Source organism: Oncorhynchus keta, chromosome 28 (assembly GCF_023373465.1).
Source record: "Oncorhynchus keta strain PuntledgeMale-10-30-2019 chromosome 28, Oket_V2, whole genome shotgun sequence".
Classification (NCBI taxonomy): Eukaryota; Metazoa; Chordata; class Actinopteri; order Salmoniformes; family Salmonidae; genus Oncorhynchus; species Oncorhynchus keta.
Genome location: NC_068448.1, coordinates 40,259,145 through 40,278,907, shown reverse-complemented (window position 1 = coordinate 40,278,907; position 19,763 = coordinate 40,259,145). Strand labels below are relative to the sequence as shown.

The following is a 19,763-nucleotide window of genomic DNA, read 5'->3' as shown; positions in this document are numbered from 1 at the left end:
ACCGGCCCTGTCGGCCTAACCTCGCTCTGCACTCCATGGTCTGTGTGTGTGTGTCACTTGGGTAGGGAGTGTGGGTAGGGTAGGGTGGTTTGATATGGAAAAGGTGGCGGGGTGTGCAGCGCATTAAAAGATGGTGTGGAGAGGTACCCCCCTTATTGGATAAACAGAGGCCCTGATCCTGCTTTGTTTGGGTCTGACCCACCCGGTTTCTTAAACCTCCAGGCTCTGTGGAAGCCCCTTGCTCCAGGGCAGCAGGGCTGTGTGTGTCTGAGCTAATGGGGCAGAACTCCGGTTCGCCGACAGGGCCAGGCTTGGCTGCAGCGTCACTGGGCACACAAAGGTGTCTGTCACTCACTAGGGCGGGGCGGCCAGCCCGGGATATAGACTGAATAAAAAAACATGACATGTCTGGTTAACAGAAAATTACATGTTTGAACTGCGGCTCAACATCAAACAGTCACAGGCAGGCTTAAAGTTTAGTGACACGCACTCGCACACACGCACACACACACACGCACACACACACACACACACACACACACACACACACACACACACACACACACACACACACACACACACACACACACACACACACACACACACACACACACACACACACACACACACACACACACACACACACACACACACACACACACACACACACTTGCCGATGACACGTGGACTACTCAGTGTGTTATATTTAGTGAGGTGAAAAGGCCCCTCAGATGTTTTTCCTCTCAGCATAAATCCCCTAGCTGAAGGACACAGGCTTTATAAACCTTCAGGTTGACCTAGAGGGACGCTGACACTGGCTGATCACAGAGAACAGGACCGAATCAGACACAAAGTTCACGTATTTACAGGCAAGGAGAGGATCCAGTGAACAGCAGGGCAAACAGAGACACTGACAGAAAGGGAGCGAGAGAAGAAACATCTCTGCGGCGCCGTGCCAGATCTCTCTGTAAACCTCGTCTCCGATGTTCCCCGGGGGTCCAGAGGGATGAGGGGGGGGGGGGACCAAGGACCTGCTCTGAGAAACAGAGAGTGAAAAAGAAAGTTGGGGAACGTTGGGCTGGATGGCCCCATGGATAATTACATTAGGGGAGTGGAGAACAGAACAGCTGGTTCCTGCGCTGAGGGACAGAATGAAGGGGAGAGGGTAGGAGGAGGGGGGTGGTTGTTAACCTCGATTGTTAACCTCTCTGAATGTCTCAATCAGAGGTAAAGGCCTTGGTCAGTCTGGTAGCGCTAAACGGGGGTGTATTGGGTAAGATGGGGTCATATTAAACCTCTTCTCCTTAGCCCTCCCTGTGTGTGACTCAGTCACGACATGTAACTCAGGGCCCATTGTGCTGTGTGTGCTCTGGGCCTGCGGATCCAACTTTGTAGGAACCCTGCTATGCTCCAGCAAGGGGCCATTTTGGGGGCGACAGGCCAGTGAGGGGTAGTCACCGTCAGGGGTTGTCACCGTCAGGGGTAGTCACCGTCAGGGGTAGTCACCGTGAGGGGTAGTCACCGTGTGGGATAGTCCCCGTGAGGGGTAGTCACTGTCAGGGGTTGTCACCGTCAGGGGTAGTCACCGTCAGGGGTAGTCACCGTGAGGGGTAGTCACCGTGAGGGATAGTCCCCGGGAGGGGTAGTCACTGTCGGGAGTCGTTGCTGTGAGGGGTAGTCACTGTCAGGGGTAGTCACCGTGAGGGGTAGTCACCGTGAGGGATAGTCACAGTCAGGGGTAGTCACCGTGAGGTGTAGTCACCATCAGGGGTTGTCACAGTGAGGGGTAGTCACCGTGAGGTGTAGTCACTGTGAGGTGTAGTCACCATGAAGGGAAGTCACCGTGAGGGATAATCACTGTCAGGAGTCGTCACTGTGAGGGATAGTCACCCTCAGGAGTCGTTGCTGTGAGGGCTAGTCACAGTCAGGGGAAGTCACGGTCAGGGGTAGACACCGTGAGGGGTAGTCGCCGTGAGGGGTAGTCACCGTGAGGGGTAGTCACCGTGAGGGGTAGTCACCGTGAGGGGTTGTCACAGTGAGGGTTAGTCACCGTCAGGGTTTGTCACCGTGAGGGGTAGTCACCAGCAGGGGTAGTCACCGTGAGGGGTAGTCACTGTCAGGGGTAGTCACCGTCAGGGGTAGTCACTGTCAGCGGTAGTCACCGTGAGGGGTAGTCACCATCCGGGGTTGTCACCGTGAGGGGTAGTCACCGTCAGGGGTTGTCCCTGTGAGGGTTAGTCACCGTCAGGGGTAGTCACCGTGACGGGTAGTGACCGTGAGGGATAGTCACCATGAGGAGTAGTCACTGTCAGGAGTCGTTGCTGTGAAGGGTAGTCACTGTCAGGGGTAGTCACCGTGAGGGGTAGTCACCGTGAGGGATAGTCACAGTCAGGGGTAGTCACCGTGAGGTGTAGTCACCATCAGGGGTTGTCACAGTGAGGGGTAGTCACCGTGAGGGATAGTCACAGTCAGGGGTAGTCACCGTGAGGTGTAGTCACCATCAGGGGTTGTCACCATGAGGGGTAGTCACCGTCAGGGGTAGTCACCGTGAGGGGTAGTCACTGTGAGGTGTAGTCACTGTGAGGTGTAGTCACCATGAGGGGTTGTCACCATGAGGGGTAGTCACCGTCAGGGGTAGTCACCGTGAGGGGTAGTCACTGTGTCCAGGTTCCCCTCTCAGCTGCTCCCTTCTGCTTCTTCTTAGGTCTGCTCGTCATTCCCCTACCTTGCTCCTCTCCTCTCCTCTCCTATCTTCTCTTCTCTTCTCTCTTCTCTCCTCTCCCCTCTTCTCTTCGCTCCTCTTCCTCTCTTCTCCTTTCTCATTTCCTCTTCTCTCCTCATCTCCTCTCTCATCTCTTCTCTTCTCTTCTTTCCTCTCCCTCTCCTCTTTCATCTGGGCTGATATCGCTGCCAGGAAGCCACTCAGTTATAACAACTAACCATGGTCCACTGATGACCAGGATCACTATGTAATACAACCAAGAAGGGGACAGTTGGGGACAGTTGATGTCAGACAGAAAGGCGATAGTGGATCTGAGGATAGGGAGGAGGGAGGAGGGAACACAAAAACAATGTGGTGGAGACAGGAGGAGAGAACCCAATCGTGTTTGTACAGGCAGACAGTGTACGATACGTGAAGAATGCCTGTCGTTGAATGTGTTGTGAAAGTGTAACGTCAAGGTTTAACGAGGGGATGCTGGTAGCTGACGGGAGAAGGGACATTGTTAAACCGCTGTGTTCGGATGTGTTCGCATTGCAGACAGACTGTGTGAACTATGTGAAGATGGTCCACCACTACAACCGCACTCACCTGTACACCTGTGGAACCGGAGCCTTCCATCCCACCTGCGCCTTTGTAGAGGTGGGACAGAAGATGGAGGTAAGAGACACACACACACACACACACCTCCAGCTCATATGCCCTCCTACTATTCCCTGGCTCTCTTTGTTTCATCCACACAGTAGAGACCATGTAGGAGCAGCTATCTGAGCTCAAACTGTGTGTACTCCGCCCTGTAACCCCATCTCCTCCTACACACTGCCCCCCCCTTTCTCTCTCGCCTCCAGGACCACGTGTTCAGGATCGACCCGTCCAAAATGGAGGATGGGAAAGGGAAGAGTCCATACGACCCCCGTCACCCTGCAGCCTCGGTGCTGATAGGTGAGCCCAGCCCCTCAGTCCCCCTCTCCGACGGAGTCGGTGGAAGTTGCTGATAGAGGATCAAATCCTTTTCCTCCTCCTAACGGTTTAGAATGGGATGTAGCCAGGTTAATCTGATCCTAGATCAGAGGTCCCTTTGGTGGTTCTAAATGGCACTGCAGTCACTTACACAGGTAGCATAGCAACTTCATGTTGTCCATAGCAACCTCATGTTGTCGTCCTCCCCTCCCGTCTCCAAGGTGATGAGCTGTATGCGGGTGTGGCCACTGACCTCATGGGTAGAGACTTCACCATCTTCCGCAGTCTGGGGGGACGACCCTCCATTCGCACCGAACAACACGACTCACGCTGGCTCAACGGTGTGTGTGTGTGTGTGTGTGTGTGTGTGTGTGTGTGTGTGTGTGTGTGTGTGTGTGTGTGTGTGTGTGTGTGTGTGTGTGTGTGTGTGTGTGTGTGTGTGTGTGTGTGTGTGTGTGTGTGTGTGTGTGTGTGTGTGTGTGTGTGTGCGTGTGTGCGTGCGTGTGTGTGTGTGCAAAAGCTATCAGCATAAAAACGTTCTGAAGATGTTGATCTGTTTGTCCAATTAGCATCATCGTTCTTCACACTGCCCTCCAATTGCTGATCCTTTCTATTCCATGCCAAGTGACGCACCCCGACATTATTACTGAAAGAGAAAGAGAGTGTGTGTGAACTGTATGTCAAAGTGTGTGTGTGTACCTATGTAAGTTAGTGTCGCGGATACTTTTCGGAAAATTCCTATGAGAGCACATTTGTCAGCATATCTCGGCCCGTGTCTGATTGTGTATCTATGAGACACACATATAATGCCTCGTGTAGGACGCACTTGGAAAGTACTCAGACCCTTTGCTATGCGACTCGAAATTGAGCTCAGGTGCATCCTGTTTCCATTGATCCTCCTTGAGATGTTTCTACAACTTGATTGGAGTCCACCTGTAGTAAATGAAATTGATTGGACATGATTTGGATCGGCACACAACTGTCTATATACGGTCCCACAGTTGACAGCGCATGTCAGAGCAAAAACCAATCCATGAGGTCGAAGGAATTGTCCATAGAGCTCAGAGACAGCTCTGGAGTTCTAGAGTTCCTCTGTGGAGATGGGAAAACCTTCCAGAAGGACAAGCATCTCTGCAGCACTCCACCAATCAGGCCTTTATGGTAGAGTGGCCAGACGGAAGCCACTCCTCTGTAAAAGAAACAAGATTCTCTGGTCTGATGAAACCAAGACCTCTTTGGCCTGAATACCAAGAGTCACATCTGAAGGAAACCTGGCACCATCCCTACAGTGAAGCATGGTGGTGGTGGCAGCATCATGCTGTGAGACGTTTTTCAGAGGCAGGGACCAAGGGAAAGATGAACGGAGCAAAGTACAAATAGATCCTTGATGAAAACCTGCTCCAGAGCGCTCAGGACCTCAGACAACGACCCTACGAACACAGCCAAGACAACGCAGGAGTGGCTTTGGGACAAGTCTCTGAATGTCCTTGAGTGGCCCAGCCAGAGCCCGGACTTGTACCCGATTGATCATCTCTGGAGAGACCTGAAAATAGCTGTGCAGCGACGCTCCCCGTCCAACCTGACAGAGCTTGAGAGGATCTGCAGGGAAGAATGGGAGAAACTGCAGGGAAGAATGGGAGAAACTGCAGGGAAGAATGGGAGAAACTGCAGGGAAGAATGGGAGAAACTGCAGGGAAGAATGGGAGAAACTGCAGGGAAGAATGGGAGAAGCTTGTAGCATCATACCCAAGAGGACTCGAGGCTGTAACTGTTTTTATTTGCAACAATTTCCAAAAACCTCTTTTTGTTTTGTCATTATGGGGTATCGTGTGTAGATTGATGACGGGGGGGGGATTATTTAATCCATTTCAGAACAAGGCTGCAACGTAGCAAAATGTGGAAAAAGCCAAGGGCTCTGAAAACGTTCCGAATGCTCGGTAAAGTGCCTAATACAATTCTTAGAGCTTATAACCCTCGCTATGTCCTTCCCCACCAGAGCCTAAGTTTGTGGGTTCGTTCTGGGTGCCGGAGAGTGAGAACCCAGACGATGATAAGATCTTCTTCTTCTTCCGGGAGACGGCGGTGGAGGCTCAGGGCCTGGGGAAGTCCACCTACTCCCGTATCGGACAGCTCTGCAGGGTGAGAACGCCGCTCAGATTACGCCGTGCCTGTATTACACCGTAGCTGACAGTGTGGCGTATTGTAACGTAGCTCATACTATAGCCATACACTCGTAACCTTTTCCTTAGGCTCTGGCATACACATACTCTATGCTGTGTCAATGGCACTTGATGTTTAAGTATGTACGGCAATGATTTAGTATCACCGGAATATTTACCTTTGAACTTTGGTCTATAATGTTGTTGCAGAATGATATGGGTGGCCAGCGTAGTCTGGTCAACAAGTGGACCACGTTCTTGAAGACTCGTCTCATCTGTTCTGTGCCGGGCAGTGACGGCAGTGACACGTACTTTGACGAGCTCCGTAAGTAGCCGCTACACTCCGAGTGCGTTATCTGATCCTAGCTGTCGCTCCAGGCCCCACCAGAGCACGGGATTCAACCAATGAAGATTCATCTGAGCTAAATGGACCGAGCCGGGGGGCTATGTTTGTGTTTCTCTGACCTTTGACCTCTACCCTCTGACCGGTGTTCCTCCCACAGGGGATGTGTTCCTGCTGCAGACCAAGGATAGGAAGAACCCTCTGGTCTACACTGTCTTCTCTACCTCCAGGTCAGAGTTCAAACCAGGGGATGGATTGAGTTATTGTGTGCTCTTGTGCTTGTGTGTACATATGGGTGCTAGTGCATGTGTGTGTGTGTTTGTGTGTTTGTGTTCCTGACTGTGATTGTGTGTTTTATAGTGGGCTATGTCTCTAACTGTGCGTCCCCTGCCTCCCAGCAGCAGTGTATTCAAGGGATCAGCCGTGTGTATCTACACAATGAATGACATCCGCAGGGCCTTCTTGGGGCCCTTCGCCCACAAAGAGGGTCCAAACTACCAGTGGGTCCCCTTCCAGGGCAAAGTCCCCTACCCACGCCCTGGCATGGTACGTAGCCTACATCAGTTCTGTAGGAATTTACTGAATAGGACATTTTAACATCAGTAGTTTAGCTCATTAACTATACTAACAATCACCATTGCGATTTTGGCCGATGTTAAAGCCTGGGCTGAGCCCATGTGACCCGTCTTATCTCATAATAATCTTATAATAACCTCATAATAACCTCTCTGTCCTGTTACCCTGTGTGACCCCTTAGTGCCCCAGCAAGACATTCGGCAGCTTCGAGTCCACCAAGGGTTTCCCTGACGACGTGATCCAGTTTGCCCGTCACCACCCTCTCATGTTTAACCCCGTGTACCCCCTGAACCGCCGGCCCGTCTTCCTGAGGACCAACGTAGACTACAGCTTCACCCAGATCGCTGTGGACCGGGTGGGCGCCGCAGACGGGCATTATGATGTCATGTTCATTGGCACAGGTAACCAACCACCTTACTCTTACAGGTGGCCGTGAAGTTTCAAGCTTAGCCTGGTCCCAGATCTGCTTGTGCTCTCGACAACTCCATTTGCTGTCATTGTCGAGCCAAACAGCAGGAACAGACTGGCACCCAGGGTCATTCATGCCATCCACATGGTACTCTTTGACCCTAGGATTCTATGTGTTATACTAAATAGAATGTATATTACTGAGCAGAGTGTATATTGAACATGGATGGATTGTGGGATCCAGCCTGAAACTCTGTGTGGGTGTGTCACAGACAAAGGGACGGTGCTGAAAGTGATCTCTGTCCCGAAAGAGAGCTGGAACAACATGGAGGACCTGCTACTGGAGGAGCTAGAGGTGTTCAAGGTGAGGGGGCCCCATCCATCGTGCTGCTGGCGTCAGAGGAGGCTGGTGGGAGGAGCAAGAGGAGGACTCATTGTGGTTGGAATGGAATAAATTGAGCGCAGTCGAACGTGGTTTCCACGTGTTTGATATTCTTCCACTTATTCCATTCCAGCCTTGACAAGGAGCCTGTCCTCCAATAACCCCTCCCACCAGCCTCCTCTGGCTTGTAGGTGTATATTTAATGACATGCAAGTCTATGTTTACGTTTCTATTTAAGAGTGTGATTCTTAACCGTTTATTCTGCTCTACAGGATGCCTCATCCGTCATCAACATGCAGATATCCTCAAAACGGGTAAGAGTCTCTTAAACCCTGACGTATCATCTTAGGGGCTACAGGGCAACAACTAGAAGTTAAAATAGGACATGTGACCAGCTCTCTAATACTGTAATTACAAGATGTTTAATATCAAGTCATTTGACTGTGGGCCACTAACATTTCTCCGCTCTCTCTCTGTCCACAGCAACAGCTGTATGTGGGCTCAGACACGGGTCTGGCCCAGGTTCCTCTGCATCGCTGCAGTATCTATGGGAAGGCCTGTGCTGAGTGCTGCCTGGCCAGAGACCCCTACTGCGCCTGGGACGGCACTTCCTGCACCCGCTACCTACCCAACACCAAACGGTAAACAAATACACAAACTCGAACTTACGACCCAGCATGCTACCTACCCAACACCAGACGGTAAACAAATACACAAACTCGAACTTACGACCCAGCATGCTACCTACCCAACACCAGACGGTAAACAAATACACAAACTCGAACTTACGACCCAGCATGCTACCTACCCAACACCAGACGGTAAACAAATACACAAACTCGAACTTACGACCCAGCATGCTACCTACCCAACACCACATGGTAAACAAATACACAAACTCAAACTTACAACCCAGCATGCTACCTAAACAAATAAACAAATACACAAACTCGAACTTACGACCCAGCATGCTACCTACCCAACACCAGACGGTAAAGCAACCTACCCAACACCAGAAAACAGTACACAAACTCGAACTTACGACCCAGCATGCTACCTACCCAACACCAAACGGTAAACAAATACACAAACTCGAACTTACGACCCAGCATGCTAACTACCCAACACCAGACGGTAAACAAATACACAAACTCGAACTTACGACCCAGCATGCTACCTACCCAACACCAGAAACAAATACACAAACTCGGTAAACACCAGACGGTAAACAAATACACAAACTGGAACTTACGACCCAGCATGCTACCTACCCAACACCAGACAAATACACAAACTCGGTAAACAAATAAACACAAAACTCGAACTTACACCCAGCACTACCAGCATGCTACACAAACTACCCAGCACACCAGACGGTAAACAAATACACAAACTCGAACTTACGACCCAGCATGCTACCTACCCAACACCAGACGGTAAACAAATACACAAACTCGAACTTACGACCCAGCATGCTACCTACCCAACACCAGACGGTAAACAAATACACAAACTCGAACTTACGACCCAGCATGCTACCTACCCAACACCAGACGGTAAACAAATACACAAACTCGAACTTACGACCCAGCATGCTACCTACCCAACACCAGACGGTAAACAAATACACAAACTCGAACTTACGACCCAGCATGCTACCTACCCAACACCAGACGGTAAACATATACACAAACTCGCATGCTACCTACCCAACACCAGCAAACAAATACACAAACTCGCTACCCAGCATGCTACCTACAACACCAGACGTTAAACAAATACACAAACTCGAACTTACGACCCAGCATGCTACCTACCCAACACCAGACGGTAAACAAATACACAAACTCGAACTTACGACCCAGCATGCTACCTACCCAACACCAGACGGTAAACATATACACAAACTGGAACTTACCTACCCAACACCAGACCAAATACAGCATGCTACCTACCCAACACCAGACGGTAAACAAATACACAAAGCATGCTACCTACCCAACACCAGACGGTAAACAAATTCGAACTTACGACCCAGCATGCTACCTACCCAACACCAGACGGTAAACAAATACACAAACTCGAACTTACGACCCAGCATGCTACCTACCCAACACCAGACGGTAAACATATACACAAACTCGAACTTACGACCCAGCATGCTACCTACCCAACACCAGACGGTAAACATATACACAAACTCGAACTTACGACCCAGCATGCTACCTACCCAACACCAGACGGTAAACAAATACACAAACTCGAACTTACGACCCAGCATGCTACCTACCCAACACCAGACGGTAAACAAATACACAAACTCAAACTTACGACCCAGCATGCTACCTACCCAACACCAGACGGTAAACATATACACAAACTCGAACTTACGACCCAGCATGCTACCTACCCAACACCACATGGTAAACAAATACACAAACTCAAACTTACAACCCAGCATGCTACCTACCCAACACCAGACGGTAAACATATACACAAACTCGAACTTACAACTTACCAGCATGCTACCTACCCAACACCACATGGTAAACAAATACACAAACTCTAACTGCTACAACCCAGCATGCTACTACCTACCCAACACCAGACGGTAAACATATACACAAACTAGAACTTACAACCCAGCATGCTACCTACCCAACACCAGACGGTAAACATATACACAAACTCGAACCCAGCATGCTACACCCAACACCAGCATGCTACCTTACGACCCAGCATGCTACCTACCCAACACCACATGGTAAACAAATACACAAACTCAAACTTACAACCCAGCATGCAACCTACCCAACACCAAACAGTAAACACGCTAGTTATCCAACTGTTGAACCATAACCAACTTCCTCCACCACCTTTAAAACTGTAGACTCACCAAACCTGATCCGCTATAACCAGCCAAATCTAAACACCCCAAACCCTACTCATACAAACCCCACCTGACTACACTCTTGGGAACAAAAAGGTTCCTAAAGGGTTTTTTCAGCTGTCCCCAAACCTTTTTGGTTCCTGGTAGAACCCTAGTCACTATCATCCCAAGCGATCAGACAGACATATTTGTCCTTCTTCTCCAGGCGTTTCCGTCGTCAGGACGTGAGGAATGGAGACCCCAACACCCTGTGTTCAGGAGGTAAGACTCTTTCACTCTGCACTAAAAGTCTGAACTCAGGACTCACAAACTGAGCTCTGAACTCAGACTCATAAATCCTGCTGATATCAATGGGAGACTAGACAAACGTTTTTTAGGTACGCACTCAGATTTCAAGTTAGGATTCGGGAAACACTGTGCCGAGGAGCTAACTCTCTCTCCCATGCTGCCACCCAGAGAGGGCAGGGTGATTAGTGTGATTCTGTGCCATAATGTCTCTTTGGGCCGTATTAGATAAGTTACACAAATGGCATGACGTGATGACTCCACACAATTATGTCATATCGTGCTCGGTGAGGGTGTTGCGCAAGACAGGGAAAGGTCAGTGGGATTATCTCAGAGTTTGGCTGTGACAAGGGACAAAACGGCACACAATCCCGTGGTGATTGCCTTACACTTTTTTACTGCTTGATTATAATAATATGTTGGCCACCTCAAGACTGTAAAATAAATATACAATTGTAATCTCACATTAGCTCACGTTATCTGATGGTGTGTATCGCCCACTGTAGACCACCACAAGCACCGGGTGGCAGAGAGGAGGCTGTTCGGGGTGGAAGGGAGCAGCACCTTCCTGGAGTGTATCCCCAAATCCCTGCAGGCCAGAGTGACCTGGACCTTCCAGAAACAACCCCACAACGCCAAGGAAGAGGTAAAAGGCAAAATCACAGTGAAGAGACATACTGTTTTCAACAGTATTCAAAGGATTTTTGGTTCACATTGACTGTTTCAAGCTCTAATACTCTGCTGTGTGTGTTTCTGTCTGTGTGTGATGTCATCAAGACGCGTCTGGATGACCGCGTGCTGCAGACAGAGCGGGGGCTGTTGGTGAGGAGGGTACTGAAACGGGACGTGGGCCTCTACCAGTGCCACGCCATGGAGCACGGCTTCACCCAGACCCTACTGGGCATCACCCTGGAGGTAGTACCCTCCTCCTCCTCTTCCTCCCCGCCCGCCGACCCTCTCCTTCGATTGGACCCCCGCAGCGGAGGCGGCGGCCCACCTTCCACCAATCAGAAGCTGTGGTACCGGGACTTCATGCAGCTGGTGGACCACCCGAACCTCAGCACCGTGGATCAGATCTGTGAGCAGGTGTGGGCGCGCAAGAGCGCCCAATCGGACAAGAGCTTCCCGTCTTCTCCCGACAAACAGGCCCCGCCCATCGGTCCCGTGGTCCGGCCCCCTAACAAGAAGTGGAAGCATCTGCAGGACATCCGCAAGGGGAGGAACCGCCGAACCCACGACGGGAAACCCTCCCCACGAGCACCACGCAGCGCAGGGGAGTGACAACAGAGAGAGAGGAGAGAAAGAAGGAGAGAGACTGAGGGTGGCGAGAGAGGGAAGAGAGGGAAGAGGAAAAGAGAGAGACAGAGACTGATAGAGACCAAGGACTTCTGGAGGGTGTCAACACATACACAGCACCTCCTTCTTTGTGAATATTTATCTTCCGACACCCCACTAGCTACTGCCCCATGATGCTTCACTCCACTCTGCCCTGACCCCTGACCCCCGATTAGCGTGTACCGCCCCTTATTATTCCCCCTATCTTTATTCTCTGTCCCAGCTCTCAATCCCTTTGGGTGTACTCTCCTGGAGAACTTCTGATGGAGACCTCACCTCTACAGAATAGACTGAACAGAGTCCCCAAGTGAAACGATGGCTCAGTGTATGTCACTCAATCTCTCAACTGGAATTACAACTGGCTCGTAACCGGAATATCCGAATGGAAAAAGACACACATACACACCACAGGAGGTTGGTGGCACCTTGATTAGGGAGGACGGGCTCGTGGTAATGACTGGAGTGGAATCAGTGGAACGGAAACAAACACGTGGTTTCCAATTGTTTGGCGCCATTTCATTTGCTCCGTTTCCGGCCGTGTTTACGAGCCGTCCTCCCCTCAGCAGCCTCCTGTGATACACGTTTACAACCCGAGGCGACAGTACCTTTGATAACACGGACTACAAATTGTGAGATGGGACAAAAACAATGGGCTCCGCAGACCTCCAAGCGCACCTTGATCAACTTAGGTATAATCACATTTCAGGTGTTTTGCAAAGAGAGCATCACGTAGATGTGTGCTTTGTGACAGATGCAGTCTTTGATATTCTTTTTTTTGGTCCAAACCACTACAGATAGGAGAACGCACTACTGTCATTCCAGGGTGCACTACTGTCATTCCAGGGTGCACTACTGTCATTCCAGGGTATAGAGAGAGCTGTTACAATGAGGTGAGATTCTGAAACAGAGAGAGAGAGAGAGAGAGAGTGTACAGGAGCAATACAATGGTTCCATTGTGATTCTATTTTACAAAATGGCTGACAAGGTAGAGGAAGTGGGCGATGTTCTACCTGTATGTTTATGGGCTGACGTGGTAGAGGAAGTGGGCGATGTTCTACCTGTATGTTTATGGGCTGACAAGGTAGAGGAAGTGGGCGATGTTCTACCTGTATGTTTATGGGCTGACAAGGTAGAGGAAGTGGGCGATGTTCTACCTGTATGTTTATGGGCTGACAAGGTAGAGGAAGTGGGCGATGTTCTACCTGTATGTTTATGGGCTGACGTGGTAGAGGAAGTGGGCGATGTTCTACCTGTATGTTTATGGGCTGACGTGGTAGAGGAAGTGGGCGATGTTCTACCTGTATGTTTATGGGCTGACGTGGTAGAGGAAGTGGGCGATGTTCTACCTGTATGTTTATGGGCTGACGTGGTAGAGGAAGTGGGCGATGTTCTACCTGTATGTTTATGGGCTGACGTGGTAGAGGAAGTGGGCGATGTTCTACCTGTATGTTTATGGGGTGACAAGAAAAATATTTTGTGTTTTATTTAGTCATTTATTTAAATGATCTGTGTGTATTTTCTGACTCGGATGACTTGTGTTGTGTGCTGACACATTTACATGGGGGGAGATGGTTGAGATGGTTCAGGTGACAGGCTGCACAACATCAATGTGGACGTGGCCAAACAATAGTGGGCTTTGAATACGACGTCCCAACTTTGGGCAAAAAGCATGATATTTATATGTGAAAAGAAAACATCTTGATTTTTTTTTTTTATTCCAAATGGTACATACATATGGTTCTTTTAGGCTTACACTGTTTGCCTAGGTAAATGATCAGTAGCTGCGTGCGTGCGTGCGTGCGTAAATAAACGTCCCTCCCTCCTGTGCTGTGTCTGTAGGCCCATCTCTGAGTGTCAATTTTACAGCATGTCTTTGATGCCTTCAGTTCAGCGAAACACATTTGTCCTCTGTGAAATGGTGTGAGTAGATCGCCACCTAGTGTCCTTTCCGTGTATAGGCCTGGTCCGTTGACTTCCTACGGTACGATTCAATACAGTCTGTTGTCGGCTTCTTCAAATAAAAACGTGCTTTAAATGTTTCTCCTTTTACCAGTGAAGTCTGTGAGAGCGTACAGATGTGAGGAATCCCGCCTTTTATTTATAGCTGCTTAATAAAGGTGTAATTATTAACTTTTGAACGACTGAGGCCTATAAGTTAGGTGGGCTGTAGTTTTGTGCTCTCCAATTGCATGACCAAGGTTAGGGACTAGACGGTGCACAATGGAGACTTTGGCTGCCTATCTGAATGGCACTCAGGGCCCACAGGGTCCTGGTCAAAAGTAGTGCACTATATAGGGAATAGAGTGCCATTTGGGAGACACCCTTTGAGAGGCGAGAGGGTCTTGTGTTCAATATGCTCACTATGGTTATCCTATGTATTCATGTGCACAAAATAAGCTAATATGTTGTGGTGGATATTTCTTTTACTTTTCATGTCGAGACTTGGGGCTCTATTCAATCTGTATCGATGAAGCGTTACAGAATGCGCGACAGAAACCTAAAAGGCGATTTCCAATCGAGGTGACAAATGCAGCGTTTACTGTGAACGCAGTCTCTGCTAATGCGGGGACGTTGCTTTTAGATTGAAATCAAGCTGTCACGCTAAACTACAGCCTTACGGATTGATTGGAGCCCTTGCAGTTGTACCATACACGTTCTGCAAAAGCTATCATCATTCAAAAAAACACTCGGTAAATGTTGATCCGGTTGTCCAATTAGCATCATCGTTCTTCACGCTGCCCTCCAACCGCTGATCCTTTCTATTCCATGCTATGTTACGCACCCCAACTGTGTGTGTGTGTGTGTGTGTGCGTGTGTGCGTGTGTGCGTGTGTGTGTGTGTGTGTGTGTGTGTGTGTGTGTGTGTGTGTGTGTGTGTGTGTGTGTGTGTGTGTGTGTGTGTGTGTGTGTGTGTGTGTGTGTGTGTGTGTGTGTGTGTGTGTGCGTGCGTGTGTGTGTGTTTGGAGGAAAGGAGAGCTCTTTACATATTGGCTTAGGAGGAGAGGTAGTCTGTAGAAACAGTTCAAAGTTCAGAGGCCAAAGTTGACATGGTGCACTGTATTACTTCCAGAGTTCTTTGTGGATTGTTGTGCCGGGTTGTTTTTGATTAACACAATAAAGTGCCCAGTTACTTTACGTCTGAGTAGTTTATTGTCATATTGCATAGCTTGACATCTACTGTTTTATACACAACTGAGTATTACAGCACAGCGATGGCTGCATTCACACAGGCAGCCCATTTCTTATATTTTTATCACTTAGTGTATTTTTTGTGGAATCAGATCTGCGCTGAAAAGTAAATGATGTGAAAAGATCTAATGTGATTGGTCAAAAGACCAATTAGTGGGAAAAACAGAATTGGGCTGACTGTGTAAACGCAGTCTATGGTCTTCAGGCTTGCTGCCTTATGTTAATGAACAACAAGGATGACATTCCTATTTCGTACACAGGGTGGCGTCACTGTATTTACAGAGAGTTGGGGAATGTACCCTGGAAATATAGTTTATCAAGCTACCAGGCCCGTTCCAGCCGAGCACATTTGACAAGTCACCGCCCTTCACTGTGTTGCATTATGGGGAAAGAAATTGTCCGACTGCATGAACTTTACAAAAATTCGGCAGCCATAGCTTGCGTTGTGGGAGACTTTGTTGTCAACCAATCCTTCTTCTTTTTTTTGAATCACGCGGGCGTGACCAAATACATGACTGAAACCAGTAGATATACAGTGGATATATACAAATGAATGTGATGTTTGAGGCTCTCTCTTACTAATTGAGTGTACAATGTACACACATAAGATTTCAGTTTGTGATTGTGTGATATAGGGGTCGGGGACGTGTTTTTTTTCTCAACATTACGATTTAATATATATATATATATATATATATATATATAAACAACGGCAGTGCCTGTTGGAAAACCACATTAGTGTCCAAGTTTCGGCTGTCGCAGATGCACGTTCCCCGACTTCACTCCTCGACTTTCGTCTGCAGGCGGTTGCTTTAGCCTTTACCACTCAGACACACCCAGTGACTTCACACTTGGAAGAAGTCAAACTACACTACATCTACCCTTAAGAAGAAAACCATGTTTAGCTACACTGCTACATGGCAACAAAAAAAAAGTAATTAACCACTGAAAATACCTACCTAGGTTTGAATGTAGTTCAACGACCACCAAGCTACTGCAAAATGTAGTTAAATCACTAGTTGAATTATATGTAGGTCACTACTCCCCAACACTGTTAACAGAAGAGAGGTTGACTGTTGACTGTACTGTGAGGAACTGTGAGTCCCTTTTGACTCACCTTTCCCCATTATCTACAAACAAATCTGTGCTGTCATGTCCCCCAACACCTTATACATCCCACCACTGCCCCTTAACCTTTCATATTACTGGGGCTCCCTGACATTCTCCAGGAGGGGCTGCTGTGGGAAAGGACGGGGGGGTAGTGGAGCAACCATCCAAACATTATGACTCACATTCTTCATAGAAATATCACAATGACCCTGCTGTCACCGCTGAACCCAACTCTTCCCAGCTTGGAATGTTCATGCCCATGCGACATACAGCCACGAGCGCGTGCACACACATGCACGGACACACGCACATACACACACACACACACACACACACACACACACACACACACACACACACACACACACACACACACACACACACACACACACACACACACACACACACACACACACACACACAGAATGCAGTTATAAACACATGTATTACTCGAACTGGGAACCCATTAGCCCCCCTCTGTGTCCCTTACTCTGCTTGTTAGTAGAGCAGGGATCGGTATGTATGTATGTACTCATGGGCCGGGGGATCCGTGGGGTCCTAGGACCAGCAGGCCTAATTGAGGGCTCATTTCCGCAGGGTTACAGAGGGGCTTAGATTAACATGCAGGTGAGTACTTCATGTCCCCCCCCTCCCACCTGAGAACAATTATGGGGCACACTCGGGGAGGCAAACAGTGCACCAGCTTGTAACAGGAAAGCCCCCCCAACATACCTCTTCTAAATGTTTTTACAATTCTACAGCTGATTTGCCACACTGGTTAAAATAGGACAGTAAAGTGCCTATTTCAGTGATCCTAAGAGAAAGCTAACTACATCATGATGGATCTTTATTGCACCTTGATTTGTATTTAACCTTTATCTGAACAAATTCTTCTTGACAATGACGGCCTACCAAGAGGCAAAACGCCTCCTGTGGGGATAGGGGCTGAGATAAAAAATAAAATAAAAAGTAGGACAAAACACACCTCACGACACCACAACAACATGAAGAGAGACCTAAGACGACAACGTACTGTATGTAGCATGGCGGCAGCACAACTTGACAACAACACAACATGGTAGCAACACAACATGACAGCAACACAACATGGTAGCAACACAACATGACAACAACACAACATGGCGGCAGCACAACTTGACAACACAACACGGTAGCAACACAACATGACAACAACACAACATGGTAGCAACACAACATGACAACAACACAACACGGTAGCAACATGACAACAACACAACATGGTAGCAACACAACATGGTAGCAACACAACATGACAACAACACAACATGGTAGCAACACAACATGACAACAACACAACACGGTAGCAACATGACAACAACACAACATGGTAGCAACACAACATGGTAGCAACACAACATGACAACAACACAACACGGTAGCAACACAACATGACAACAACACAACACGGTAGCAACACAACATGACAACAACACAACATGGTAGCAACACAACATGGTAGCACCACAACATGACAACATGGTAGCAGCACAAACATGGTACAAACATTGCGAGGCACAGACAGCAAAAAGGTAGAGACAAAAATACATTATGTGAAGCAGCCACACGTGTCAGTGTGATCGAGTCTTTGAATGTAGAAATGGAGATAAAACTTTGTGCTTTGGAGACCTTATACCGGAATGTGACTGGCAGAACGGGTGCTGTATGTGGAGGATGAGGGTTGCAGAAGGTATCTCAGATAGGGGGGAGTGAGGCCTAAGAGGCATCAACCAGTGAGTCTTGCGCTGGGTATACAGAGATGATCTGTTTACAGAGGACTATAGTGTGCAGTGATATATCCTATAAGGAGCATTGGTGGAAAATCTGATGGCCAAACGGTAAAGAACATCTAGCCACTCCAGAGCACCCTTACCTGCCGATCGATAAATTATGTCTCCGTAATCTAGCATGGGTAGGATGGTCATCTGAATCAGGGTTAGTTTGGCAGAGACAGAGCGAGTGCGAGACAGAGAGAGAGGAGAGAGAGAGAGAGAGAGAGAGAGAGAGAGAGAGAGAGAGAGAGAGAGAGAGAGAGAGAGAGAGCGAGCGTCATCTGGCAGAGAGACAGAGGGGACTGAGGCAAGTGACTTCTGCATCCAGCAGTCATCCTAGACCCAGAAGAATCACGACATCTCTTTCTCTCACTCAATTATTTAATCACTGTGCTTTCACTGCCTGAGGAGAGGCCAAGTCTCTTCATTGACTGTGTATTACTCACTGGTTTTCCATGACTTTTTAGTGTAGCTTACTTACTTAGCTTATTGTTGTTGGTTTTTTTTCATTACTCAAAGAGCCAATAAGTGAGAGTGGATGGACTAGGAAATGTGCTGAGCTGGTTTATATGTGAATTTGAATGTTGGGTGCGGACATGTAAACGTGCGTTTCAGTGTGTATCCATGGGTTTAAATGTGCAGTCTGAGTCAGTGACGTGCAGGCAGGGTAGGTAGGGTAGGCAGGGCTTACCCTGTGTTATTCAAATAAAAAATACAAATATGATTCTTGTGGTTTTTATGCTAGAATTCTCCAAAATGTGCTAAAACTGCATTAAAACCACAGTATTCATTCCTTCCTTTCCAGCCATTCGAATCGATTCAAATCGTTGACACGCACAGCTGTCCCTGACTCCAGTCACTGCTGATGGACCGGGGTCAGCGTAGGCGTCGCTGCTTTGCCTCGCTTGAAGTCGCTCCATTCGTTGCATTGAGACGATTTATTCATATATCACAAAAACAACCTGACAAATGGACACTAAATGAAAATGTCTCCAGGTTGTAGGGATCGAAGAGTGCAACGTCGACTATATATACACAGGAGCTCCTCACTTTATTCGTGACAGGCGACCACCATCTCCCTCACTGCTAGCTGTCGGGTGAACAGTGAGGACTGGACGTTCTACTTGTCTGAAATGTCATTACCAATGACATTTTTCTTTTACCCAGACTTGGACATTTACCTTTGGACGTACTGGGGATTCTCCTGCCACTCAATGCGGGCCAGAGCCTTGAATTCTACACGATGGATGCGACTGACTACGACAATTTTACTTGCGTGGCTGCATGGGGGTGCACTCTCACGGGAGGATCCTGCTCTCCGACCGTCTGGATGCCCTAATGGATGAAACGGCCTGCCTGTTCGCTGAGTGGGAGATACTGTTTGTGTGTGTGTGTGTGTGTGACTTTTTGTGTCAGTTTGAAAATGGAATAAAATGAGGCATCGGGGACGCGCCTTCCATATGAAAGTGGGCCTGCTGTTTGCATGCAGAATTACATCAATGACAAGGGGTCTGCTGTGTCTTCCACAATGCTGTCACTGAGAGTTCACCCTGAAGGAAAGACAAATGGACTTCATTTGCAAGGATAGGGAAGCCTA

The 19,763-nt window shown here is 48.5% G+C and overlaps 1 protein-coding gene and 1 long non-coding RNA gene across 4 annotated transcripts in view; one reads left to right on the top strand and one right to left on the bottom strand.

Moving 5' to 3' along the window:
- Positions 1 to 15,191, top strand: part of LOC118373403 (semaphorin-3B-like) — a 78,011-nt gene extending 62,820 nt beyond the window's left edge. For both annotated transcript variants that reach the window (XM_052483066.1, XM_052483067.1), the window contains 14 exons: positions 3,260 to 3,379; positions 3,568 to 3,661; positions 3,901 to 4,020; positions 5,676 to 5,818; positions 6,049 to 6,163; positions 6,342 to 6,411; positions 6,583 to 6,727; positions 6,939 to 7,158; positions 7,438 to 7,529; positions 7,820 to 7,861; positions 8,031 to 8,188; positions 10,643 to 10,698; positions 11,229 to 11,368; positions 11,500 to 15,191. In XM_052483066.1, the coding sequence (XP_052339026.1) occupies positions 3,260 to 3,379; positions 3,568 to 3,661; positions 3,901 to 4,020; positions 5,676 to 5,818; positions 6,049 to 6,163; positions 6,342 to 6,411; positions 6,583 to 6,727; positions 6,939 to 7,158; positions 7,438 to 7,529; positions 7,820 to 7,861; positions 8,031 to 8,188; positions 10,643 to 10,698; positions 11,229 to 11,368; positions 11,500 to 12,003 (2,019 nt within the window). In that variant the 3' untranslated portion in view covers positions 12,004 to 15,191. The remainder of the gene's footprint in view (positions 1 to 3,259; positions 3,380 to 3,567; positions 3,662 to 3,900; positions 4,021 to 5,675; positions 5,819 to 6,048; positions 6,164 to 6,341; positions 6,412 to 6,582; positions 6,728 to 6,938; positions 7,159 to 7,437; positions 7,530 to 7,819; positions 7,862 to 8,030; positions 8,189 to 10,642; positions 10,699 to 11,228; positions 11,369 to 11,499) is intronic.
- On the bottom strand, positions 8,200 to 10,054 carry LOC127912804 (uncharacterized). 2 transcript variants are annotated; one of them, XR_008083467.1, is made up of 4 exons: positions 9,954 to 10,054; positions 9,594 to 9,713; positions 8,967 to 9,206; positions 8,200 to 8,411 (listed from the first exon to the last, which is right to left on the bottom strand). It is a non-coding gene; the product is annotated as an uncharacterized LOC127912804 (long non-coding RNA). The 2 variants fall into 2 exon arrangements; XR_008083466.1 differs by having other exon boundaries at positions 9,594 to 9,833; positions 9,894 to 10,048.
- Positions 15,192 to 19,763: the final 4,572 nt, after the last annotated feature.